The 27,407-nt window shown below is 47.8% G+C and overlaps 1 protein-coding gene across 2 annotated transcripts in view; it reads right to left on the bottom strand.

Moving 5' to 3' along the window:
• The window catches only part of MECOM (MDS1 and EVI1 complex locus), a 325,210-nt gene extending 303,096 nt beyond the window's left edge, over positions 1-22,114 (bottom strand). For both annotated transcript variants that reach the window (XM_058812632.1, XM_058812633.1), the window contains exon 1: positions 21,944-22,114. In XM_058812632.1, the coding sequence (XP_058668615.1) occupies positions 21,944-21,980 (37 nt within the window). In that variant the 5' untranslated portion in view covers positions 21,981-22,114. The remainder of the gene's footprint in view (positions 1-21,943) is intronic.
• Between the last annotated feature and the right edge of the window lie 5,293 nt (positions 22,115-27,407).

Genomic DNA, 27,407 nt, shown 5'->3' with positions numbered 1-27,407 from the left:
AACAGTAACATCAAAGTTCCAGCCTTTTAAAACTACAGCTGAACTTATAAAACACCCTCTGGGTTTAGACCATCCTACACATTCATAAGAATATTTGTCCTGCTCCTGCAGGCACTACTAGTAGGTTACTCCTCTTCCTTTTATTCAAATTACAGCACTACAGACTAAGCATCGAGTGGCTTCTAGTGGAGCAGCTCAGAATTAAAGAGAATTTTATCAAACTATGCTTCAAGGTACTACATGGAGTTTCAGGTGTATCCTGGAGGCCAGGTTGCATAGATAGTCTCCAGTGAACTGGCTGACCACCATGGGAACTGGGATTTCCTCTCACACAAACCAATAAACACACCAGTCCACACAGCACAACTCTTTCATAACAAGAAATCTCTGCATGTCTCATCTACAAAGTGCCCAACCAGTCCACTCTCATTATTGTTCCTTTCCAATCAATATATTAAATTACTTTTAAAAACCTTCCACATGCAAGACATGACATTTCTCAAAGTCCCATATAGTGGAAAAAATTACCCTGAAAGCCAGGTTAACCTCCTGGTCCCTCTATCAGCCAGATGTGTAACCCTATAGCAGGGAAACAGACAGCAGCTCTCCTCGAGATCTGCCCTGACCAGGACCTGCTCTGCTGCACCCTGTGATGGATCCCAATGGGCATCTCTTGGCCAAACCCCCCAGCAACACCACTTGATTTCACTGCCTCCAGACCAGAGAGCCCAAAGTGGGATGCAAAACCCTGTGCCTCACCCCAGGACCAGCACCAAGATGGCCAGTGGGAATCACCAGGTTCTGCAGAGTTTCAGCTCTGTGAGTCCCAGCAGTGTCTGCAGCCACCCGTGCAGGAGCTGTCACTGTGCCACAGGAAAGGCCACCTGTGGGACAGACAGGTGCTGGGAAGCCTTTGCAGCCCAGCAGCAGCTTGGGGTCAGGAGGAACCAGTACATCTTACAATGAAGGGAAACTGAGCCAAGCTCTAGACCAGTCCCTTCCTGAGACAGGGGCACTTGAAATATGGGTCAAGAACAAAGCGTCCTGTTAATCACAGTTGGTCTCGTGCAGTGAAAAACGTGCAGTATTTGGTTCACAAGCTGAATTCCAAACTGCCTGGCCATTTTCCCTTCAACTTTCCAAATTTATTGTAGTGTGAGAGCTTGGTTCTCTTTATACTGTTTCAGTGACTGACATAGCACTTGGTCATGGAGACTCACATCCCTCATCCCCTCTGTGTCCCAGGGCAGAGCCAACTCTTGCATGAGCACAGGTTCAGCATCCACAGGGCAGTTAATTCCTGCTGAGCCCTCAATTATCAGTCTCCTTTTATTGTACTGTGCTGCAGGCTTCTCTGCTACCTTGCTCCTTCCAAAAGCCAGCTGGCTCTATCATCAACCCTCTCAAAAACAGTGATTAACCCTGCAGGCATCTCTGGAATATGCGTGGCAGAGGAGCCACCACTGACAGCCTCTCCCAAACTCACAAGGGCCAGAGGCAGATTGTCATTATTGTTGGAGGTGAGAGAGATACCTTCATCCTCATGGCAGGTGCCTGCTGCAGATACAGCCAACACCTGCCAAGAAGAGGGGCCAGTTTGTGTCCCAAGAGGGTAAAGAAACAAATAACTCAGTAGGGAGGGAGGGCAGGGGGTGTCATTTGGCCTTGGAGCTAAGCCTGGAAGAAGCACCACTTGCATCTTTGGCCCCCACACCCTTCCCCTGCTCTAGTCACTAGAGAATACTTCTTCCCTTCCCTTTTATCAGTCAGGCTTGCAGATTGAATGTTATCAATTGACAGCTTTAAAGCTAAGGAATTGTATAAATTAAACACAGTCTGAAGCAAATATACTGAGGAGCTAGAATTTATATACACACTAGATATGGGAGCTCTTAGTTATTACCCACTTAAGGCTATGGCACTGATGAATGGTAAGGCCACCCCATCCCTGAAGGCACTTTTCATTACCCACAGTATAGGAATATTGAGAGAGTGTGTGTATGTATCCAGCATGACTGCTCATTTCCATAGTTCTCCATCAGGTTTGCATTCAGTTTATAAAATAAAAAATTACTCCAGGGACACATTTCACTCATTCCAGAACCCTTTCTCTCTCCCCCAGCCCATATCCTGGCTGCCTCTCTCCTTCTCAGTGCCCCGATACTGTAACAATGCCTTTAAATCTGATGGTGCTTATTAAATGAAACAACTTAATTACTATCCATATATAATGTTGTGTACTTCAGCCTCAACCAAGGCGTCTGATCCCATTCTGCTCCTGACCTTTAATGGCCATCAAATCAAAGTAATTTTGGTCAGCTCAGTACAGCTCTGACACATGCCCAGGTCAGGAAGATGAAGGGACACTAATCTACCATGTTACCCTGCCCATTGTTTAATACCTTTTTCAATAGAATCTAATAACTGGAGAAATGCCAGTTTTCTGTCTAGTTTGGGTTAAAACCTCTTTCGCTGAAAATAAATAATTATGGAACACACTGAATAGCCCAGGGTTTACATAATTGGTGCCTTTTAGACAGAGCAATATACTTGCCTTTGAAGTTTGCAAGGAGAGGAATTTAGGAATTCAAATCAGCGGCAGCGCTCCTGAGTGCGCTGCGCTCTCCATCTTGGAGGGGCCAGCACCAAAGCAGGCTTAATTAAGGGAAGTGAAAACCACTTTCGATTCACCAAGGTAACACAACAAGTGCATTGCTTCCTCTGAATTGAGGGGAAAATAGCAGGAATGCTTCCACTCAACAGCAGCTATTCTGCAGGCTGGGACTCAAGTCCTTTGGAAGGGTGGCGGGGGGGGAAGAAATCTATCATAAAATAACCAGTAACACAGCAGCCCCTGCATAAAGACAACAGGAGTGTTTGGGTTCAAGCATTACTATTTATACATATTGTTTCCCTAGTGCTAAACAAAACAGGTTTTCCCATGCCAAAGCAAGGGATGCTGCCAGGAGAGCTAGACACCCTGTCTGGACGGGACAAATAGCTTGACCTCTTGACAGGGCAGCTGGATGCAGCAATATTTTACAGCAGGCTCACTTTGCTAATGCACTTGCACCAGGCCACTCTCAAAGCAGCCCATGCTCCAGAAAAAAAAAAAAAAACACCAACAACTTAACTGCAGCACAAAAACGTCACATCAAGGCAGATACCAGTGACTCTCTGGCAAACCAGCCCTGGCTGCATCAAATGCAAGGGCAGGAAACTGGGGAAGCATTCAGGGATTGCTAGGTTTCAAACCAGCCCTGCCTCTGCTCTGGTGAAAGAGGGAGGCTGCAAATCATATCTGCCCAGCTTCTGAAAACACCAGTCACGGAAGCTGAGCAGAAAACACAGAAGGATGTTTTTGTTAATTACCTGCTTCTGCACTGCCCATTCTTTACCTGCAGTCATTAGTCATGTAACAGAGCGGGCAGGTAACAAAACCCAGCCACGGAGATTTATAGGGCATCTCTCAACCCCAGGGTCCCGCAGCAGCTTACAGGGTTGGGATTACATCATGCCAGAGCTCTTCAAAGGCTGAGGGGCCAAAACCGCCCTTGGTGCAGCCTCCACCACCCCGCAGGTGCCGCACCGGGTCAGGAGGAGCGTTGCAGATCCATAGGGACAGACTCCATCCCTCCCACCCCTGTCCGAGGAGAGCAGGATGTGCTAGGCTCTGCTCAGCCTCTGTCCATGCAAGGGAAAGGAGGAGGAATGCCATCAGCTCCGGGGGAGCTGAGCGGGTGTAACTCGGAGCAGGATTTGTAATCAATCCTCACCCAGACACTTACTTGAGAAGGAATTCAGGGTTTGGCTGTGCGTACACCAGAATCACTTCACAACCACTGAATACATTTATGATGTAACTGAATCCCCCAGGGATTTTTGTTGAAGACAAACCTTATCCATTTAGGGTCGATTCTGCATCATTAAAGTTAATGGGAGTTTTGTCACTTACTTCAGAGACAGTGGGGCTGAGAAGGGATGGGGCAGAGCAGATCACTCCACACAATGCATCAGCTGCAGCTCTGCCTGTCAGCTTCCCCAAGACTCAGGAAAGGAGTGTTTTGCCATTATTTTGGAGAAAAGTTTACTCTTACAGGGCACAGACACCAAGACCTGATCAGGAGTCTGTGGCCATACTTTGCTCCCACCAAGGCTGAAGTAAATCCCGAGGGAAGCTGCTGAAATCAGCAGAGATCCAGGCTCAGCCTGGGCAGAGCTCTGCTGGACACAGAGGTGTTTTAGCACTGCCACTATGTGCTTCCCCCACACTGGCTTTGCAAGAATCCTCTCTCCAGACACACAAAGCTGAAGTGCAAAATATCCTTTTGATGCAGAAGTCAGCACACAAAAGCATTTTTCCTCATAAACTGCCATGCAAACCTTTTCCCTGCCAGCCCTTCTCTGTATCTGATCCCACATCTGTTTGCCCTGAGTAGAAAACACTGGTGAGTTTAAATGGCATGAGTCAACTCCCACAACCAAGAAGGGCACAGCCTAGACCACCAAATCACAGCTTATGAGTCTTTCCTAGCATATTCCGAGATAAAAGATCTCAGTTTTATTCAAACAGAGCCAAACCCTGCTGATACCTAATTTTGCTTCTATTACCTCATTAATAACCTACAGACATTTGCAGCTCACACTTCTTTATGTCTGCATTGTGGTTGTCATACCAAGGCACAAGGGCTATATCTTGTTGTATTTGTTTTGGGTTTAATTCCCAGTCCTAGTCTATGCCTCTGCCACCTTTGCAGGGCTGAGCTCAATTAACCCTTTTGTGTTCTCTTTGCAGTGAGCTGCAGCAGCTGACAAGCAATCCATGATCTTTTAACAGCATTAATGTATTCATGTGAAAATATTCATTGACAGCTTTATGTAGCGTGGCAATCACTAAAAGTGGGATTTAAAGTACAAAAGTGGCATTTAGTAGCTGAGTGTAAGGGCACATTCATGTGTCAGTTAATTGCAAACATGTTTAAAATGTGTATTTTGAGCTAAAAACAAACCTGCACGTTTAACAAATGCTTTTCATATTGGTCAGACTGGCAAAACCAAAAACAAGTTCAAGTAATTTGACCACATCAGGTAAACTCTTTTAAAAAAGGTTTTAAATGAGGGATAAAACTGTTTACAAGTTTTTAACTGTAAAATATTTCTTTTCTTCTTGTATGTTGCCAATATCAATAAAGAAACAACATGTATAAATATATATAAACAGACACTTGGCATAAGAACACATTTCATGAAATATGAGTAATAGAGCAGGAAAATTCAAAGTATATTTCTTCTTTTACTGTACGGAATGGACAGGTTACCGTAAAGAATGCATTATGTGCAGATGGATGAAAACACAAAGTGCACGCAGGATACGTAGGATGTGAGCAGGGTGTTCATTTCCAGGTAGAAACGCAAACATTTTGGTTCATTTCAGATCTCACTTACACGGCACTATTTGGTGTCATTTCATTGACTCCCATGTATTTGGACTTGAGTCCAGCAAAGCACTTAAACACATGCTCAGCTTTAAGCGCACAATAGTCCCCTTGAAGTCAAATTAAGCACATATTTACGTGCTTTGCTGGATCGGGGCCATACTACAGATTTACACAGATGTAAGTGAGCTCAGATGAGCTCAAGCCACAATGTTTGTGTCCAGATTCAAATCCAATTGGCAAATGCTTTCAAAAGCCGGAGGTATTTGGATTAGGGGTTTTGGTCCAAGCCAATCTGTAACTTTAGTACCTGAACCCGCTTTTCTCGCGCGCCCAGGACTCCCATCGGCATTAGTGGGAGCTTTGGAGGCACAAGAAGTACAAGAGCAAGACCTCTGGGACTAAAGAGCCAATTTACTTAAACCCAAATTATAACATTTTTTAACCTTTAGATTAAACCAAACTCCCACCAGAGTTCAGCCCTCGCTCCATTACATTTCTCACCCAGCATTTGGATTTTTTTGTTTATCGTATTACTATTGCTTTTGGCCCAGCATTCACTTTATTATATAACATTAACCTGGGAAAAACTAATGGGCACCATCAAATAGCTGTTAACATAAAGCACTTACAAACAAGTGCCATTAGTGGACCAGCAGACAGCACAGGAACTCATTTATGTTACATCTGTTAACATTGGATAAACACAGATTTACAGTCTTTAAACGGCAAATGATGCCTCAGTCTGGTCAGAAATTAATTTACAGGTTTCTCACAGACTCCACAGGTCCAGCCACAACGTGGGTGCCACTGAACCCCAATCCATGGATAAGCCAGCTAAGAAGTGCTAGAGCACACACTGACACATTTTCACCCATGTGCACACACCAGCTTCTAAAATGGCTGGATTTTTCACCTAGGGCATCAGACATGCAGGTCCTTTTCTACATGGTAAAAAAAAAAAAAAAAAAAAAAAAAAAAAAAAAAAAAAAAAAAAAAAAAAAAGAAACCTTCAGCAGAGCATCAGGAACAGAAATTTTCACACCCCCTCCTGCAGGGATCAGCAGGTTCCTGCTGCTGGTATTGCTCAGAGCAGAGGTGCTGCTGGCTTTGGGAAGCCTGTGGTTCCCATAAATGTGGGAAACACCAGCACCAACATGGGAAATCCCCCCAGCCCAGCACAAGAAGCTGGAGAGCCCTTTCAGTAATTCCTGCCCTCTCCAGAGGATGCTCCTTATCAGCAAGGGCCTCCAGCACACACCTCACCCTTGCTGTGGTCAGCAAAGCCCCTGTGGGACAGCTCTGCTGGTTTTATCAGACACCCTTTTAGGATTAGCACATCTTTTCTTGCTTGTTAACCAAAACCAGAGCAAGGTGGTGCTGTTCAATCACCTCCACCACTGCAAATGCAACAGGCAAAGCTCTCATAGCACACTGAGCGTTCAAGAGAAAGGCAGGCCCTGAGCATCCTTAAAACCATGTCCCTTCTCACACACAGCTGACCAGGGCAGCAGGAAACTGAGAAACACTCTGGATTCTCCTGCTGCCCAATGGTCACCCAAACCTGCAGCCAGAAATTAATTTTTCCCTTTTTTATAAGTGTTTTTATACATCAAGGAAAGTACAGACAACACGGCAGAATCACAGAACTGGAAGAAGAAACAGCAGAAGAGCTGGCATTAAAGGCTGCAACACAAAGTGAAACCACACAGGGCATCCAACACCAGCTCCCATAATGTTTTAGCTATGGATGGGGAGACTGTGCTGGGAACAGAGTGGTTTGTCATTCCCCCAAGCTAATCTCCAACATGATCTGAAAAAGCACACAGGGGAGGAAAAAAACCTCTTCCTCCCATTGCTTTGGGATTTTGTAACCAACTCTGAAAAGAAAAGCAGCACCAGTAGAAACAATACTAAACAAGTGAAAACTTAACAGAAAAAAAAAGGAAAGTAGTTATGTATCAAGGAACTATCAAACCATTTTTTGTAGCCTCTGCCCAAATTACAGAAGAAATAACATTTTGACACCAGGTCTGGGATGACACCTTGAGACTCCTGTTACAGCATACGCTTACATCCAGGAGATGGAAACACTCCCAATATCAGCCACAGGCAGCAAAAAGCAGCAGCCAAAGCCCAAAAATCACCCCCAACACTTGGCAAAAGCCCAAAATCACCCCCTGGCCCAAACCAACCACTACACGAGCAGTACCTGAGATCATGGCTCCACACAGAGCTTCATCCAGAGCAGGGTGCAGAACATTCTACAGTGTCCTACAGGACAAACAGCAAAGCGCTTGGAAGAGAGAGCCCCATCTTCTGCCCAGCACAGAGCTGACCTTTCTGTGCCTTAACTACCTTGCAAACAAGTGTAAAATAGAGGAACCAATTTCACCTTGATTTGGCACAGCTGAGCAGGTCCCGGAACAGCTGTGCTGAGGTGAAGCTCAGGAGATGCACAATCAACCTTAAAATCTTCATTTTCTCTTTATACTGAGTGACTTTCATCCCTGTACCTCCCAATGTCCCTTCCCCTCTCAGGACATCTGACACATCAGGTGCATAAAAACACTGTGAGAGTTTCTGAAAATCTGAGAAATCCTGTTGCAATCATGGAAAGAAATCAGCTGGACAGCCTGGGTGCATGAAAGGCTGGGGAGGACAACATCAGGTGGGGCTCAGCCCCAGTTCATTAGTACATAATTGCAAAAGCAGATCTCCTGCTCTTCTATATTGTTTTTTGCTGCTTTATTTTTTTTCCCTTTGAAAAAAATTGTACCTTAGTTAACTGCCTTTCTTCACTCGAACATTCAGGAAACTGGAAATTATATAACTCCAGTCAAAAATTTACTTTTCCTTAGATGGTGTTCCACATCTCAACAGAGTTTTTAAAGATATTATATAATTTTTTAATAATCACTAATATCAGTGTAGCTGTAGTACTGGAAAAATCTCCTAAGAACTGACAGGGCACCGAGGGCTAGAAAACACAAGAGTGACTGATGGGTAGTCCTGATAATTCTGTATATCAGGAAGTGGAATGAGAGATGGATAGATAACATAATGTTGTTATATAGCCACAAAAACAAGCCTAAAAAGATATTCCCAGAAATTAAAGTCCAGGCTGTCTCACCACGACTGTTTGCTGTGAAATAAATGATACCTATGGAAGAATGCAAACCCCAAGGACACACTGAAATACAAAAGAAGAAAAAAAAACCTTATTTTAAAGAATTGAAGAGAAAAATCCTTATTTTAAAGAACTGAAACTATTTTCAATTCTTTAGAAGAGAACTGAAGAGAAGAGAAAGAAGAGGAAAATCCTTATTTTAAAGAATTGAAACTATTTTCCACTTCTAAGCATTATACACTGAAGACCTTGACAGAGTGAAGATTGCCCTGTATCTGCTTTCTCCACCTCTGGATGGATCCCAGGAGGAGCAGCCAGCACTGAGCCCATCCCCTGCCAAAGTGGGCTCTGCTCTCACACCAGTTGGACACCAGTTTTACACCAGTTTAGCTCCTGTACTCTGGGGCTGCTCCTTTAGCATTCTAAGAGGAAAAAAACCCCTTTGAGCCAGTGCTGTTTGTGAGGCTCCTACAGCTGAAAGAAGGCACAGGCTGGGGAAAAGGTCTGCCTGCTCCTGCTCCTCTGATGGTTGAGGAAAAGGTATCATGGAGAAGAAAGGGAAAAGAAGCCTCAAGAATGAGAGTTTGGCTGCAAACCCCACAAGTGAAACACACTTTTTCTTGCTAGCCTCCTGCAGAATATGTCTTCAAGCTATTGGCAGATTTGGACGTACATAAAATATCTTCTGTTAATACATTTTCACGTTAAGTTGATCCAGATACTTTCTGAAATGAAGTGCCTTCTTCCAGCTTAATGTGTATTAGCCATGTACTTCTATTAACTCAGCCCAGTGTCAAAATACAGCAGTAGAGGTTAATACTTGGACGTAGCTGTTTTTCTAGCCATTCATATCACTTTTATTTCCTTTCCTTTTTTGTTCTTTCCTTAACCTCTTTTTTACTGCCGTTAAATTCCTTGCTTTTCATTTTTGCAGGAGTTCGGCCTTCCAGCCCGCTCCCCGATGCTGTGAGACATCAGCTCCGGCTCAGACTTATTACTTCTGATATGTCACTCCTCAGGCAGGGAGCCTAAAGCAACACTGCTCCCTCCAGCCCTCGCAGGCTTCAGCTGGATCCTCACCAACCCATGGAGCACAGCTATTTCTGCAGCAGGAGCACAGAGGGAAGATGTGGGCCTGAAGAGTAAGCCCAGCACCTTCATTTACACCAAGCCTCTGAAACAGGAGGCTGAGCAGGAGGTCAAGATGCACAGAGGTGGTTTAGCCACGTTAGCTTGCTGAGATCCTGTATAAATATATATTTATGTATTTGTATATAACTGGTATAGCACTGGGGAAGCAAAGGAAAGCAGGAGAACAGCATATTCAGGGCCTATTTAGTGTATGAAAAGCACCAATCATCTCTTAAAACAGATGTCCCAAATTATTCCTGTGCAGAAAGTGCCAGCAGAGCCGATTTGCTTGGCTCCTTCTGCTCAGGGGTCTGACAGCAATCCATCAGACACGTCCCATTTCCCAGTCCTCTTCCCCCCACCACCCCTGCCCACTCTCTGGTCACCTCCACCTTACTCCCAGTGCTTCCTTTGCTGCTGGCAGTGAGACACGGCCCTTCTTTCTAGGAGCACTGGCAGGACGAGCTTGATGGTCACTGTCTGTCGTATGTACGAGGTGCATAAACAAAGTGGGTAAAAAGACTTCAAATATTTTCTTATTCTCTCTACTCTGTGGCACCAGGAAGTGCAACATATGAAAAGGAAATCCAGTCATTGGAATGGATATTCCTTTTTTTTCTCTAGTTTCTTCACCTTTTTTCTTTCCCACGGTGGTCTCTGCATTCCCTTGTCTCATTCAAGCTGCATAAATAGCACTGAGCAATTATGAGGTCTAAATTCTGTTTAAAACCCCAGAAAGGGCTTCTAAGGTTATATCTGTGTCCTCAGACCAGTTAGAACTGGAAGAAGAAATGTCTGTGATTTAGTGTCTAATAAACAAAACACCAAGGTCAAGATGGCATCTTCTCCCTTATCCAGAACCACTTCCCTCAACATTTTGAGCTGTTGCATGTATCAGCAGTACTCCCTCCAGAGCCCAGCCATGTTTAATTTCCCTTCTATAAATGACTTCCCAAAGAGAAGTGGGTGTGAATTATTACATTGTAAAATAGATTTTTAAAAGATGAGCCATGCCAAGCGTAAAATAGTTATTGTGTGAGGAGCAAACATAGCAGAGGTTTATCTTGTGAATCCTGCACCTAGGTTTACACACAGCCAAAAGGCTGAGGGACAAGTGATTTTAATAGCTTGGTTTAAAAAATGAGCCTGGAGATTGTGATGATCACCTCACCTGTAAAAACCAGATGTATTATTAATTTGTAACCAGGTGTATTTCTAATTTGAAATAGATCTTAAATGTAATTCAAATTAGAAATGCTTCACCCTCCAAAAATAAACCTATGTTGCTCATCCCTGGACCTGGGTCAAACTATTCCTGTTTTTTTAAAGGACTATCCCTTCCAAGGGCTACCCAGTGATCTGATCCAAAAGTCAATCCAGGTCTGATCCATTTTGGGAGCCTGGAGTGTGTGGTGCTGCTTCCCACAGCAGATCCAAGCACTGGAGGACCTTGGCTTCCAACATTTCTCCCTATTTACAAAGCGTTGTATCCAAAACAGTTACGCTGGTAACAAAATTGCAATCAGAAGTCCGGAAATTGCTAAATAAAGCCCATTTTACTGCTTAACTTCAAGGAAAACCATAAAATTATCAGTCCTCCTTTCCCTCGATATATTTTCTTCGCAGTTTGCGATGCTCCGTGGGGTATTTCGCTATGCGAACTCCGTGACAGCTTGGCTCCAAATTATCCGAACATAAAACTGAGCTAATGGAGCCTCACTCAGAGGTTGTGTGGACCCTTTTCATTGGCAGGGACTTGAAAAGAGCCTTAATAAACCTTATAGGCTTGAGGGACTTTTTGGTCGCTGGCTCTTGCCAGCTCAGGTCCCTCTGGCAGAGCCCGCGTGGAAGGCGGGCTGGAACCACAGCACGGGGGTTTTATTGGGCTGGATTACCTGCCGGCGTTGCCTCCTTCCTTCCCTGAGAATCTCAGAGCTGTTTGCTTTGAAAGCAAGCAGGTGATGCTGCAAGGATACTCATAGCTTAATGCAGCTTGATCACCCAAGATTATGGACGCAGCCAAAAATAATAGGGTCAGTTAGAACAGAGCCAGGGGGGCCGTTTGCTGGTAGGGGGAAAGGGCTGATGTGATTAAAGCTGGAGCACGTCCACCCCTGTGCAAGCCATGGAGTCCTGACTCTGTGGATTTTCCTTAAAGCATCCATTTCTCCTCAGGATTTTATTACTGCCTCCAGTGATGCTGTAATTGCATGTGTAGGGCAGCAGGCCCCAAGTTTAATCTGCATTTCTCAGGGCCTGAACTCCATGCGGGCTGCCCTTGTTTGCACAGAGCTCAGCACAACAGGCTGGCTGCATTCTGTGGTTGCTGTTTTAATTCAAGTTATAATAAATAATAATGTCAGGTTGGAAATAAATCTTCTGTGTTTGGTCCATGACTGATCCTTCAGCTTGGTGCATGGCAGAAGCCCCAGCTGGGAAGGTTTGCTGCATCCCATCCTGGATCTGACTCTTCACCACCCCTTCTGGCTCTGTCTCAGCTCAGTTCCCACTAAGGGCATTGCTACAGAACAGATAATTTCACCTTTCCTCTCATTCTGAGGCTGGTCACTGATATTAAAGACACTGCACAGGTTTGTTCACTCAGATCTCTCTGATCTGCATCATCTGGAGTGACCTAGTGCATCATTTCTTCATTTCTCAGTTACCTTGGCTTTACCAGAAAGCACAAACTCCTGGACAGTAATTATTCAGGCAGAGCATAGCTGCTTAATAGCATTTTCACAGGCAGCCAGTGACTATTGAAATATTGCTTTCCATAAGAACTGAAAGAATCAGGATGAATATCTCATGCTGTTTATATTTTACAATTAAGAAGTCTTCATTGTTGCTGTAAATCATCATTATCATGGCACAGTAACAATGAAACGGCAAAACTAAAAAGCAGTGCAGTTAGCTCAGATACAGCTGATATAACTTTGCTTTTCAGTGTTGCATATTCTTAGACCAATGCTCCATGCCAGTCCCTGTAGCCAAAAATACATCAAGAGCCTAAAAAAAGTAAAATAGAAACATCACTTCAAAATTATTTCAAACAACATATTTCCTTTTTTTTTTCCTTTATACAGAGCCACAAAGAGAATGGGAAAGATTAAAACTCACCAAAAGCATTGCTTAATTCCTCACCAAGGTACGAGTAAATAAAACGTGCCACAGTAAGTTCAAATGGCAAAGAGTTTTCAAGAGGGGAAGGTGAATCATTTCTGTCAAACGCTGGAAATGTTAAATGGTTTTTAAATCAAAAATATGGGCACCACCAGTGACTCAAGCTGTGCTTTAGACATGTTTGGGGTGATTTTTTTCCAGCAGTCGGTGCTTGTCTCTCGCACACCTTCTGTTTGTCTGAGATGAAATCGGGAGGCAATAAATGGAGCAGTTACTGGAGGAACCAGGTACCTTCAGCAGCAGAGCCATTTGTTCAGAAGGTACAAGTTCAGGCCCTTTGGAGAGCCGCAGCCCTTGGAATGGAGAGCTGCAGTACAAGCCAGGGGTGCTGGACCCTCCCACACCCCCCAAGTGATCTCAGCCCTCAGAGATCCTCACCCCACGGGAGAGATGGAGCACGGTGGGAAACAAGGATCCAGAGCCACCACAGTGCCCCCATCAGCAGCGTTCATATTTCATCCTAATGGCTAAAATGACTCTTAAATGAGGCCAGATTATAGGGCCAACCTAATTCACTTAGGCTGATGTAAATCCAGGTATCTGTTACAGCATCACATGTTGGGGCTCACCGCAGAGCAAAAGCTGCTGATAACCCCCCTCTCCCAAGGAGGAAGAGAAGCAGATTCCTCCCTGCCAGAGCCAGTCCAGGGCCCACTGAAGTCAGTACAAGCTCCTTCATCTCCAGTGGGTTTGGGATAAGGCCCGCAGCGAGCTCTGGGCCAGCTCTGCTGCCAAAACGCAAAATCCTTTTCCATCGGCTTTGCCAGTTTGGTGTTAATACATGTGTGAAGGAGCTTGGGGCAGGGGAGGAAGTTTTTGAGGGTTTGTTTTTTCTTTAGCTGAGGAATGATTTCACCCTTGCCAGCATGTGGACTTTGTGCAAAAGAGCGGGAGAGGAGACGGGAGATCTTTTTCCTGAAGCCATCAGCTCCCTGCTGCAGCATCCCAGCAGAGGGTGGATGTGTCCATCCCAGCAGAGGGTGGATGTGTCCATCCCAGCAGAGGGTGGATGTGTCCATCACAGGAACCTCTGGGTCCCTAAGGCCAGCTTAATCCCCCTCTCTGTGCTGCAGAAAGGCAAATCAGGAGTCATGGGTGGGCATCAGTACAGACCCAGCTCACCACACCCAGCTGAAACAAAAGGAGGGCTGATAAACGTGGGATGTGGGAGAAAAGTATCCCTTGGACAATAGTGAGCCTCCTATCCCAGTATAACGAGACCTGATGCAATCTAATATCATTTTTATCCCATTTTCCCCATAAAACAACCCTGCCCTGAGCCACCCTTCAGCTTTCTCGGCCACTCAGCACTTTCCCCACTGCCGAGTTTTATGTTGCACATGTCCCACACAAGATGCTGTTGCCCCTTTGGCTTTCCAGGGGAAGGGCTCTGCCTTCCTGTGGCTTTCAGAGCATGTAGCCCAGCCGGTCTCAGAATTAAACTGGGGCTTTTCCAGGCTGCCTCAGTATAAACAGTTTCAGTAAGGCACATGTTATACGGTAAGATCATCCGAAACCAAACATTTTCCCACTGCACACAATAAACATCCATAATAAATTACATTATACAAAATATATTTATGGCTAATTTTTTAATTTAAACCACCTGGGAAATTTTTGTTAGCCTGGTTGATATGAAGGTCTCAGTATTCTGGTAATCTAATGATATCTAATAGACAAAATAGTATGATGTTACAGCAGTCTCAAAGCTTTCATTTTCTGTATCCTAAGAGATCAAACTGGCAGAACCCATATTTTTTGAAATTTTATACATAATTGGTGATGCAATTGCCAAAAATAACCTATTCATAGAAGTCTTGCTCTTCTGGTTTCTAACTTACTGTAATCACGGAACAGAGCAGTGAACTGCTCTGCAATGGAATATGGGTTTGGGTCAGGGAGCAAGGGCTACGATTGTGTGGCAGTTTCCATTCTGTGGATTATTTTACAGGCAATTTAAATTTAGTTTGGAGTTTAAACAGGGCTAAAATGTAGTGCACCCATTCAGACATAAAAGCAATTCTTCAGAAAAGAAACAAAGCTGTAACTTGGGTATATTTCTTTGCTGAACCAAAATTTCGCTCCAATATAAGATTTTCTAAACAAAAGCTATCGATGTCAAAGGAGACAGGAGTGCTTCTGTTGCATAAATTAAGCTCAGAACTGTAATCCTTCCACCATAAAACTCTCATGCTCATCACAGACCAGCAAGATTTCCAAAAAGACTCAAGATCATCCCAGATCTCTCTCCAGCCAATACAAATCCCAGCTCAAGCCGTGCTGTGGATCTGCAACGAGCGCTGGCGGCTTGGTAGTTGCTGGACTCATTTTAAAGTGCAGCCCATAGCTTTAGCTACTTCCTTGCCTCCTGTTGTTCCTGGGACTTGGAGGCCATGTGGTACATTTCAGCCTTAACTCTGAATTTCCTTTATTCAGAGATCAAACTCCGACATTCCCTCAAGGTAGTGGGGGTTATGTCGTTGTGTATATCCCAGTTTAAAAGATAATGCTTCACTGAAACAGACCACAGCATTAAACCCTGAAATAAAACGAATTGTATTTCACTTCCCAACTCTTATTGCTGGATTAACTCACATTTCTTTCTCTTTGTTACATATTTAGCACCAAATACAATATTCATTGCAGGCTAGCTTCCCTCCTCCCACACGTATCCGTGGCTGCCCTTTCTTCCAGCAGCACTGGAGAAGGCAATGCCTCAGCACAGCCTGGAAATGCAAACAAGAGGGAGGGAACAGAAAGTCAATCAGTGATCAGACAGGGCTTCTTTATGCCCTGAGAATTTTGATTTTTTAATTTAAAATGGCAGTGCAAAGAGACAGAGTCCTGGGGACAGCAACACCCACTTCTCCTTAGGTTCTCCATCCCCTTCCCCACCTTGCTGCTCCTCTGCCAGCAAACACCTCCCTCCAGCAGATCCTGCAGCAAAGGGGTCCTGGAGGCGCCTCCTGATGCTTACTGGTCTATATCATGGTCTCTGCTGGTCTTGGCTGGGTGATTGGAACAGCAGCAGCAGTAACCTGTTGCACAGGAACAGGGCAGGAACCCACTGGAAAATCCATCACAGAGCACCGATCAAACCAGCGAGCCCAGACCCTGCTCTCCGCACCCAAACCTCAGCTCCCACACCCTGCTCCTCCTTCCCATCTTTGACAAACCCATCATTGCATTGCCCTCAGAGCTGGGCACTCGTGAGGGTGCCTGTGCTGCAGGTAAGCAGCGCTGAGGATGGAAAACACTTTGTGCCAGATGTTGGCTCTGCGTTGTCAGAGCTGAACCTGGGTTTTTTAATGACCATTTCGTTTTTAAGTGCATTCCTGTGATCCCAGCCCTGAGCTTATGTCTCCATATGAAACTGCACTGCTTTAACTGGGTGCATAGATTATAAAACCAGGAAGAGTGGTCTGGTCTGCTACCCCTGTACAACACAGGCTACAGGAATTCCCTAAATTAATTCCTGTTTGGATTAGCTCATATCTTTTTAGAAAAACAGCCAACCTTAATTAAGACAAAGGACTTCCACTGATGTTGAAACCCACCCAGCTCTCAGTAAATAGTTTTACTGGTTAAATACCTTCACTACTTAAAATATGAACCTCATTTCTAATCTGCATTTGTCCAGTTCTAGCTCTGTCTACTGAATAAAATGACACTTGCATCTGCTAGTTTGAAAACCATGTGGGATTAAACCTTTTTCTGCTCTTCATAAGCCGCTTCTTGCCTAACTAAACTGAAATGATGTAAAACTGATTGTATTAAATTACATCAAAAGAACACCGACTTGCTCCAAAAATGACAGCAAACCTAGTTAAATTTTAAATAAACAAATATTATGAATTCTTGGTTGGAAACCTAAGTGTCTGAACAAGCCCTTCCAAAGCTAAAGTACATTTGTTTAAAAAGTGGTTTACTGCAAAGCAAGGCAATTTCTGTGGACAAGGCTTCATTAGCTGAGATTTCTGCTTCCCCACTGCCCTTTCCTCATCCACCTGGGGCAGGAGCAACCACCAACATTTTCTGTCTTCCACCACATACCTGTCCTGGCAGAAAATTCATTCCAATTTCTTCTTCATCAACTCAGACAGCTTTATCAGGGAGCTGGGCTCCCCGGGACAGGCAGAAATGCCTTCTCTGCCCAGCCACCTTTACTTCCATGGCAAGGCAATAAATATTTTACAATGGATATTCCTGCCACGGAAGCACACAATTAGTGTATTTGGGAAGCATCCCAGGGAACAACACCCAGGCTCCTGCATATCAGTTCTGTGTTCCCTACAGAGAATTTCAGGGCCTTTGTGGGTGTACAGATATTGGTGTCAGGACTACAAGCACCCCAGCAGCCTGTGCATACCACAATCTCTCCCTAAACTATACACTGTACATATATTAATTATAATTACAAATATCAAGTGGATTTACCTGCTTTTCTCTGTATGTGCACACACAGACACAGCTGTTATGCACATAAATAAATATATCTCCGTGGCATAAGCAGAAAGGCATGTTCTGAACACACGTGTGTGCACACCTCTCCATAAGCACAGCCACATCCACACTTACTGAAATAAGTAGGTGCATAGGTGAATATGAACACTAATAGCCATTTATGGCAAACAACAATGAAAGCTGTCCCTGGAGCCCGCCTAGGGTAGGGCAGCCAAAATGATTGAGTATGTACAGGGCACTGCTGCAGCAATGGCACTCACTTGGGCCTCCTTTTAGAAATGATTAATATTTAACCGGCTTGGTGAACCTGGCTTTGGTTTTAGCTATGATTAGATAACAGGGCGCACAGAGCTGTCCCTCTGAGGACGTGGTGGGATGCCCGAGCAGCTGCCAGTCGTGCTTTGTGAGGAGACAGACAGAAAGTGAGAAGGGCAGAGATAGGAGACAGTGAAAGACAAAAAAAACCCCAAAAGGGCTCAGCTCCGTTTGTGTTTGTTTGGAAAGAAAAGGGGGAAAAGCAGCCCGAGAGGCCGGTATAATAAGATGCTGTAGCTTTCATGAAGGAGGTGAAATAATTTTAAACACAGACACACAATGAGTTTATTTATTTAGAAAGTTGTTAAATAGAGTCTGGGAATTCAAATATTCAATGTTGACATTGTACAGAGCTGGCGGGGAGCCAGCCCCGGCTCTCCAGAGGGACCCAATGGCCACGGCGCCCAGGCCCTCGCCCCTCCCAGCCCACTAACTAGGTAAAAGCCATTAGTTATACCCACAAGCAAGATCTGAATCCCAGTCAAATAATGTTGCCTCAGCCAGCCAACTTCAAAGGCGTGTAAGTGTGTTTGGCTTTTTAGTGCTGGAACTGCAGCAATATGTCACACTTTTGAAAAAGTTTTGTAAACAGTTCCTTCCCCTTTGTAGAAACATTTCTTAAGTTTCTTGTACTCCATGTAAACAGCGTTAATTAACAAGGGTTACATTTTTCATTTACAAGCGGGGCCGTATTAATAATAGCGGGCTCGCCTTTTCGGACCGTCCTTTTCCTTTGTGTCCTTCCCCTGCCCAGCCCCGCGGCCGGCCCGGGAGCAGCCGGGAGGCACCGCAGGAAAAGCTGGAACCAAATTTAGGGATGGCTGATGGCCCTGAGCAAGAGAGGATAGAAAGGGGGGAGAGGGAATAAAGGGAAGGAAGGGAAAAAATGGAGAAGGATGTAAAAAAATGGAGGAGGAGAAAAGGAAAGAAAAGGAAAGAAAAGGAAAGAAAAGAAAATGAAAGAAAAGGAAAGGAAAGAAAAGAAAAGAAAAGAAAAGGAAAGGAAAGAAAAGAAAAGAAAAGAAAAGAAAAGAAAAGAAAAGAAAAGAAAAGAAAAGAAAAGAAAAGAAAAGAAAAGAAAAGAAAAGAAAAGAAAAGAAAAGAAAAGAAAAGAAAAGAAAAGAAAAGAAAAGAAAAGAAAAGAAAAATGAGAGAAAGAAAGTAAGAGAGAGCAGAGGAGGAGAGAAAAGAAGGAATGAAGGAAGGGCAGAAAGGGAGCGAAAAGCCACACGCGCGCTCTCCGCCCTGAAAAGGGTTAATGAAGCGCCTGGTGAAAATATGCCCGGCATATAATGGGATTGTCTGGCCCGTCCCCGCAGCCCCCGTGCCCGCGCAGGAGCCGCCCGGGGACAGCGCCGCGCCGGGGATGCCGCGGGCCGGGCCGGGCCGGGCCGGGCGGTTCCGAGCCGGGCGGTTCCGAGCCGGGCCCGGTGCCGGGGCGGTGCTGACCCGTGGCATCGGCGGCGGCTGGGCCGGGCCGGGCGGGGCGGGGTGCGAGGGACCGAGGGACAGACGGACAGAGGGACAGAGGGACAGAAGCACCCACGGCCGCCCCAGCGCCGGGCCCGGGGCATCGTTATCCGGGGCCCGCGGCGGTGCCGGCGCCCGGAGGCGGAGGCGATGGTAAAGCGATGGCAAATAAACAGCTCTGCCGAGAGGGCCGGCGGCCGGGACACGGCAAACGTCTCCCTGCTCGAAAACAAATTCCCGGACAGTCTTAAACAGGCAAATAAACTTGCCGGCTCTGTTTTTCAATCAAGCCTTTTAAGTACTAGACTGAGGCAAATTACAGGCGCAGGAAAACCTGCTGAAACTTAGGAAAGTGCTATTTTACTATCTCAGATGGTTAGAGGGATCTGGATCTACCTTGACTGCACTAAATTGCCTGTAAAAAAGTGGTGATAAAGTGTAAAAGTAACAAGTGCCTCCTTATTCACGTGTGTTCCCCTAATCTGATCACCTTCTGTCTCTTTATGAGGCTACTGGGCGGCTGGGCTGCCCCGGGCCGGCGCTGGGGCGGGGGTTATTCGGGGATACGCTTGCACCGGGCGGGCACGAACCCACCCGGGGGTAAATGCGGCTGTCCCGGGGCTGTCCCGGGGCGCGGATCCCCGCGCAGGTGCAGCGCGGCCGCGGCCGGCAGGGCCCGCACCCCGGGAGCGCGGCGGGCACACGGACTGCGGCGTGTGCTTCGCCTTATTTTTACAGCTGGACATTTAAAAAATTCACTGGCTATTCCCCGCGTGGCTCTTTTTGTTTCTTCTGTATTATTTTTGTATTTGTTTTGTTTGTTTTTGTTTTTTTTTAAGAGGGGGGCAAAGCCTCGAAATTATTTTTTAGCAATTTTGCGCTGAGGTCAAGAAAATACCCTTCAGGTATTCTCCCTTAATTAGGAGGGAAAAGCTTGCCAGGGTATTGGCGACAGTCACGCAATCGGGGCGATTTTTTTGTTCCACGCATAAAGCAATAAAAGTGAAATAATACAAGAAATGCGCTTTATCCCGATCTGTATCTTTTTCCACGTAAAAGAGTGAAGGCTGCAAAGTATTTTCCTATCCCTAACTCAGACAGAAAGAACTGAAAAGCTAAAACCTTTTTCTCTCGAATTAAAGAGGTCGCCTGCAGCCCTCCTTCCACTTGCCATGAAACTGAGACGCTCTTCGGGGGGGAAACAAGCAGCTTTTCGGAACACAAAAAAAGAAATAAATCCCGGCTTTTTAAATATGATTTCCTTTATGAGTCGATTGTAACCGAAGGATTATTTAATGCAACACATCTGTCTAGAAGGGGAAAGTGCTGCTGCTGCTGCTGCTGCAAGACGCGCAAAGTTTGCAGTCGATCGGATCTCGCCCGAGGAGCTGGAGCCGGAGCAGGAGCAGCAGCAGGAGCCCTGCATCGCTGCGCAGCCAGCAAAGCAAGGGAGAGGCGAGGAAACCTGACGGATCCTGTCGGGGATGGGAGATTCCCCCCCCCCCCCATAATTAGCTCCAAAGCACGGATGGCAACCTTGAGATTTAAAAATTTATTTGTTTTCAAATTGAGGGCGCTGGACTGTCCACTTTGAGATCACCTAATCAAACGCAGGTTGCTGCTGTTGTTCAGGTTCAGAGAAAAGCTGATGATGATCCAGAGACATCTTTCACTTCCCCTTTTCCACGCTTCTCTATTTTTTCCCCCTTCACAAATAAAGTGTAAATAAGCATCTGCTTTTTACGTCACTCAACTTATGCAACATTTCATCTGACTTTTTTTCCTCCTGCCCATTTTTTTTTTCACTCGGGAATGTGAGTTGCCATCGCCATGGATATCAAATGAAACTTGCCCAGATGTGTCAGAGAAAATAAAGACATCGGTTGCTTTTAAAATAGGACGCGAAAGCTGGCGAAGTTTTGTTGTTGAATCCCTCAGTTTTAAAAGAAGAATAAAAATTATTTTTAAAAAGGAAAAAAAAAAAGAAAAAAGGAGCCCCAACACTGCAGCAGTTAAAAGCAGAGATCCCTATCATAAAGGAGAAACAGATGGGGTGAGCGTAAGACAAATAATTAAGTAAGTCGGGCTTTGCGTGTGGACGGCCGAGCCCTCGCCTCGCGGAACACAGACCTTCGGGCGGCCAAACTGTATAAAAAAGTGCTGGAAAAGCGCCTGAAATTACAACATTTACATCAACTTTTCGCGGGTGACTCCGGCGGGCTGGGAGGCGCTCGGCGCTGTCCCCGCGGAACCGCGCGGGGCATCCCGGCCCCGCGGAGCGGCCCCAGCGCGCTTCTCCCGGGGCTCCGCGCCCGCCGGGAGCCGCTCTCGGGCCCGGACCCGCGGGGCAGCCCGGGCAGCTCCGCTCCGGTACCTGCGCCCGCCGCTCGCCGCCGCCCTCCCCCGCGGAGCCGCCGCTGCCCCTCCGCGCTCCCCCCGCGCCCCGGGCCTGCGGCAGCGCACAGCGCCCACTATAGGGCCCGCAGCCTCCCGCACCCCCTCCCCGACCCCCCCGCTCCAGCCCCCGGCGGCGGCGGCGGCAACTTCAGCGCTCGCCACTGAACTTTTCCTCAACTCCTTCCCCACCTCCCGCCGGCCGCCCGCAGCCCCCGGCCCGGCTCCGGCCGCCGCTCCCCCCGCCCCGGTCCCGCCGCCGCCCGCCGAGCCGAGCCGGGCCGAGCCGGGCCGAGCCGAGCCGGGAGGCTGGGAGGGGATGCTGCAGGTTGCCTGCGAGCTCCGCGCCGCACCAGACATGTCTATGCAACATGGCAGAGAGGGAGGGTGAAAAGCCAAGAGAAAGGGGTATTGCACCTACTTGCGGCCAGCTTCCTCGCCCTGCCCTTGGATCGCATGCTGCCAGTCCCGCGGCCGATGCTGGCGTGGGCTTGGGGTAGGGGGGGGCTTTTTTTTTTTCCTCCCGGAGCTTTTCCTCCTTTTTCGCTCCCCCTCTCCCTCTCTCCTCTCCCTCTCCCGCACACACACTCTCCCTTTCTCTCAATCCCGGCTCGCTATCTCTCCAGCATTGTCAGTTTGGACACCTTCGCACATGCGCACGGGCGGCTCCCCCCCGCTCTTCAACATTTCAGCGCCGCCAAAAAAAAGTTTGCAGCGATCCATCACGGCCGGTGGGGACCCTGACAGCCGGCACCGGGGCCGGGACGGGCCGGGACGAGGCGCGCAGCCGCCGCCGGGCTGCGCCACCGCGGCCGCGGGGCAGCGGCTCCGCCGCCTGCGCACCGGGAGGGGCTCCAGCGAGGCAGACCCGGCTCCCGCGGGGATAGGGCTGGGGGGAGAGGTGACACCTTTTTTTCTGCCTTTTTTCCCCTTTTTTTAATGGGATGTTAATGCTGTTCTGGAGTCTTTGCGAGGTTTAAATAGTTTATTCTCACCCGGCAGCAATTACCGTAGATCTTTCCGCATATAGAGGCAGAGAGATATAATTTAATTACATGTTTTATTATGTATGCGGACCATGAAATCGTACACTTTCCCGGCGCGCACACTTTTTCGCCACCTTGAACTCGGCTCAGCCACCGCCTCTTGGGCAGAAAAAAAGCGTTTTAAAAACAGTAACGCCGACCGCTCTAATCTGTTTTAATTACAGGGTTTGCCAATCAAAGAGGGAGCGCGCAGAAATTGGGAACTCCTTTAGGGGATGGCTGTGTCCGAGGTATGAATCAATCCAAACTACGTATAGATTTTCCCCCGGTACAACCTCCTTGCATTAAACAGTTTTGTTCAATACCTTCCATGCGCTATTTATGTTCCCATTAATATCTGTTGCAAATCCTGCCAGACACCATAAAAGAAAATTACAATCTTTCAGACTCGGGGCTGCGCCAGTACATACACGCTGCTCAACTTTTTGTTTTAATAAAATCCTCAGCATCGCCCCTTCCCCCTTCCATCCCACCTCCCACCCCCGGCTGCCGGTGCTGCGGATGGGGCCGCCCGCGGAGCCCCCCTCGCTCCGCACCCACCGGTGCCAGCGCCGCGCTGGGGCGGGGGCCCCGCGGCTCCCGCGCTGCTGCCCCGCACGCCCGGCGCAAGCGCTTCAACCCGCACTGCGGAGCCGTCTTTGATGCCAGTCGTTCTTTTTAATTTGTAACTTGGAGGTTTTTTAATTTTTTTTTTTAAGGACAAGCAGCTGCTGTCTGGACATCCCCCCGCAGCCTGGCAGGGGAGCGCCTAACGCCCCGGAGCTGGAGGGAAAGGAGGGCAGGGCCCCCAAGCCCCTGCAGCCATCGGGGTGCCCTGTCCGGGCTGTCCCGGGAGGAGCTGGGCCACTCTGTCCCGGGACAGCCGGGGAGCGGCCACGGGCCGCGCGGGGATGCGCGGGGGATGCGCGGGGCCGGGGCTGCTCTCGGGGTCCCGGCACTGCCCGAGCCCGGAGCTCGCTGGCAAACAGCGCCTTTACACCGGGGCCGCACCGAGCTGTCCCCAGATCACCCCTCGCACACCCCCGACCTGCGGCGCCGGGTCACTCGGGTAAAACGCCCGTGAACTTGCAAAGTCAAACCGCGCCCCGGTTCAAGCGCAGACCCCGCACAGCCCGGGCAGAGATGCGCGTCCTTCCCCGTGCCCCGTGCCCGCTCCAGCCGGGCGGCCGAGCCCCGTGCGGGGCCGGGGGCACAGATGCGGGATTCCCGGGCTGGCAGCGCTGCCCCCGGCCGTGCCCGGCTGGCACCGCCACCTGCCCGCCGCCCCAGGGCCCCGGAGCCCGGCAGGTGCCGCGCCGCCCGCCCGGGGCTCCGGCACCGGCACCGCCCGCTCGGCCCCGCCGGGTTCGCCCCCATCCCCGGACAGTGCCGGGCAGCCCCCCGGGAACTCCGTTTCGTTCGTGCGGGGAAGCTCCGCAGCCTCCGCTCCCTTCCCGGCCGCGGGGATGCGGGGCGGCTTTCAGCGCAGAAACAGGGATTAAAATTTGGGGAAATATTTTTCCCCAAATCGAATCTATTTCTAACACGGGCTGGGAGACCAAAGGCACCCCCTCAAACAGAGGTTTCAGGGCATTCCCCGTAACAGGAAATTTTCTCTTCCTTACATTATAATTGAGCAAGCACCGCAGTCTACTTGGAGAAAAGTTGGAATTCTTTATCGAGGTATTTGTTGTGCTATTGTCTTTGTGCAGTGAACTTTACATCGTGTTATTCAATCTCAATCTATATTCTCCTAGCTACCAGTAAGATTAATTTAATCATTGTAATGCAATTATTAATACTGTTTACCCAACGCTTGATTTCAGGTTTGCTGGTAAGAAATTAAGCTTCTTGCTGGGTGACCGAAAAGCTATGCAGGGATTTCCAGCCCACGTCGAAATAAAACAGTCCTCTTTATTTAGTCTCAGAACTCCAGCTTTCAGCCACGGGCTCAATTAGCCAAAATGGAAACAATTTTCATTCATTGCAATAACTCACTGTTCTGCTGATCACTTTCAAAATATACACTTTATTATTATATGCTGACCTCGGTGCCGCGGAGTGGCAAGGCTAGAAAGAGGCAGAGGGATCTCTCCAGCCCCCTTGGGCTGTAATTATTAGAAATTAATTGGGTTCAGGACCCTGGGTAGCATGGGTAAATTAATAGCTTGTCTGGTTGTTTAAATCCGAATTCTCAGTCCACAGGAGAGCAGGGGAGGGAGGCTCTCCCTCCCCAAAGCCGCCCCGGGAGAGCGCGGCGGGGCTGGGGCAGCGCGGAGCCGCCGGCTGATTTCCCTCCTTCTTTTCACCAGCGCATTGTTTTCGGGGAGCTATTTAGGGGTTAAAAATCAAAAATAAAGATCCTGTATACTTGGAGCTGTCGTGCGGGAGTAAAAGTGAAAAGGGAGCCTTAGGCAAAAGGAAATTACTGCAAGCCCGCGTGACCTTTCCGAGAGGTAATCAATCAAGTGATCAACAGGGATATTTATCATTGCTAGATGGGGCTACTTTACAAATGCACGGGAGGGGGGGCTGGGGGATACACACACACACACACAAAAGTTTGGATAAACCCGATAAGTCTGAAGACAAATTCGGAGACTTTAATCACTGGGAAGATTGCACATTTTCCTTTCCGAGCTCTCAGAAGGAAAGGGAAGGAGAAAACCACTGCAAAGTTTCCCAGCAGAAAACGCCTCCTGTACTAGGTGGTCACATGGAAGCTGTCCACTTTGCTTTGCAGTCCTGGGAAAGGCTGGGAACGACAGATGTGATTTAAAAAAAAAAAAAAAAAAAAAGGCTCCAAATACAAGGGAAAATAATAGCTAGAGATCGAGGCTTTGATAACTGGGCTCGGTGTTTGTTTTTATGTAATGTGTTTTTATTTGCTGGCTTGAAACTCGGAGCTGTGGAGCTCAGCCCTGCCTGTCTCTAGTCCCCGAAAGGGTTAACGCCGAAAACAAAACAAAAAAAAAAAAAAAAAACACCCCATGCCCCCTACTATATGAAATCAGCGATCTGGTTCAATTAAACTTGCTCTCCGTAGCATAAAGCATCCACCACAATACAGGCAATGAAATCCAACAATAAAAGCCCATGCATTTTCTGCACAGTTTCCTTCTCCCTTGTAAAACATGCCGTCGTGTAAGCACCAGACATTTAATTTTGCTTCCTATAACTTACCGGATTCCTTAACAAACCTACTCTGACCACTTTTTTTTTATTATTATTTTTTTATTTTTTTCCTTTTCTCTCCCCCTTTTCTTTATTTTTTCCCTGCTTTGCGCTGTGCTCCACGCACAAAAGCCTCGCTGTCTGCGCCCTGCGCTGCTGCTGCCTCCAAACCACTTTAGAGGCGGGGGAGCCCCCGCCGCCCCTCGGGAGCGCTGCTGGAGCCGCGCTTGCGGAGAGATCCGCGGGGAGATGAGCGCGGAGCTGCGGAGAGATGAGCGCGGAGCAGCCGCCGCCGCCGCTGGGGCTCGCCCGGCCCTTGCGCGGCTCTTGCGCGCTCCCTGCGCGGCTCCGCGAGGCCCTTGCGCGCTCCCGCAGCCCCTGCGCGCTCCCGCCCGGCCCTTGCGCGCCCCTGCGCGCCGCACCGCGGTCTGCGGCGCCCCCTCGCGGCCGCGGCGCCGCACTGCAGGGCACGGGCCGCTGCGCTCCCCGCGCTGGGGAAAAGAGAGAAAAACATCCCAAAAAAACTCCCAAAAAAACCTCCCGAAAACCGGGTTTGGGTGGAACCGGGCTCAGGGCCCGGTACCGGCGGCTGCCCGGGGCTTGCAGCAGGCCCGGGGCGAGGTTGTCCCTGCTGGAAGTGCCGCTGGAAACGCGCGGCAGCCAGGGATGAACGGGGAGACGCGCACGGCTCTCCCCGAGAAACGCTGCCCAGTGAAAATGGAGCAGGGTGCCCGCTGTGAGCAAGGTCTTGTTTCTGCCTGTGGGAAGGACCTGGATTTCCACAACATTGAGACTGAAAGAAAAACAGAGGAAAATGAACAGGCCAGAGGCAGGATTGAAAGCGCAGCATGGAGGCCACCGTGGTAAATGGGGACACTGGAGAACTGAACCTGATTTTCTGCTGCCTGGCAGATTTCTTGTGTTACTTTGGTGTTTGGCTGCATTCCCCCACCCCTCACCTGAAATGGACAGAGGCATCTCCAAACCCAAAATCTGGAGGTCTCTGTTTTAAGGCGCACAGCAGGGTTGTTTGCCTCTGTGCTCAGTCCCACTAGAAGATGGCGATGCAGGACCATCCCTGATCAGGCAACAGGACTCACATACTATCTAACTGCAACCAAAATAGTCATTTACCCCTGTGCCAAAGAGAGGTGCAATCAATATCCCAAACTCAAGCTCTTTTCCAAGAGTAAAAGCATTTTCTGGCCAAAAATGTGATATCCTCATATCCTCAGGAGGTTACCCCCAGCACTTCTTAAAAGAGCGTCAGCGGAGAACGTAACTGGAAAAATTAAAGAGTAGGAGGTGGAAAGTAATTACAGGCCACTAGAGACAAACAAACATGTTCTGAATGTAGACAAAACATTGAACAGAGGAGAATTAATAGTACTACAAATCAAAAGGGAAAAATGTCAGGAAAGATCAACAGAAAGTGAACATCCTATTTAAAGCAAAAATAGAAACAATTGAAATCACAGTGAAACGGAAGGGAGGAGGAATTTGAAAAGCAACTTGAAATCAAAATAAAGGAATGGGACACATTTTACTCAATACAGTGATAGTGAAACCTGATGCATGAATATTGTAGAAAACTGAAGTATCACCATGAAGGTGTGTCAGCAGGTGAGAGAAAACCTCAGCTGGTCAGACACGAGAGTTCAGTGATTGATTCCCATTGGGACAGGC

Source organism: Ammospiza caudacuta, chromosome 11, assembly GCF_027887145.1.
Source record: "Ammospiza caudacuta isolate bAmmCau1 chromosome 11, bAmmCau1.pri, whole genome shotgun sequence".
Classification (NCBI taxonomy): domain Eukaryota; kingdom Metazoa; phylum Chordata; class Aves; order Passeriformes; family Passerellidae; genus Ammospiza; species Ammospiza caudacuta.
The sequence above is the reverse complement of the archived record's forward strand: the minus strand, read 5'-3'. Positions and strand labels throughout refer to the sequence as shown.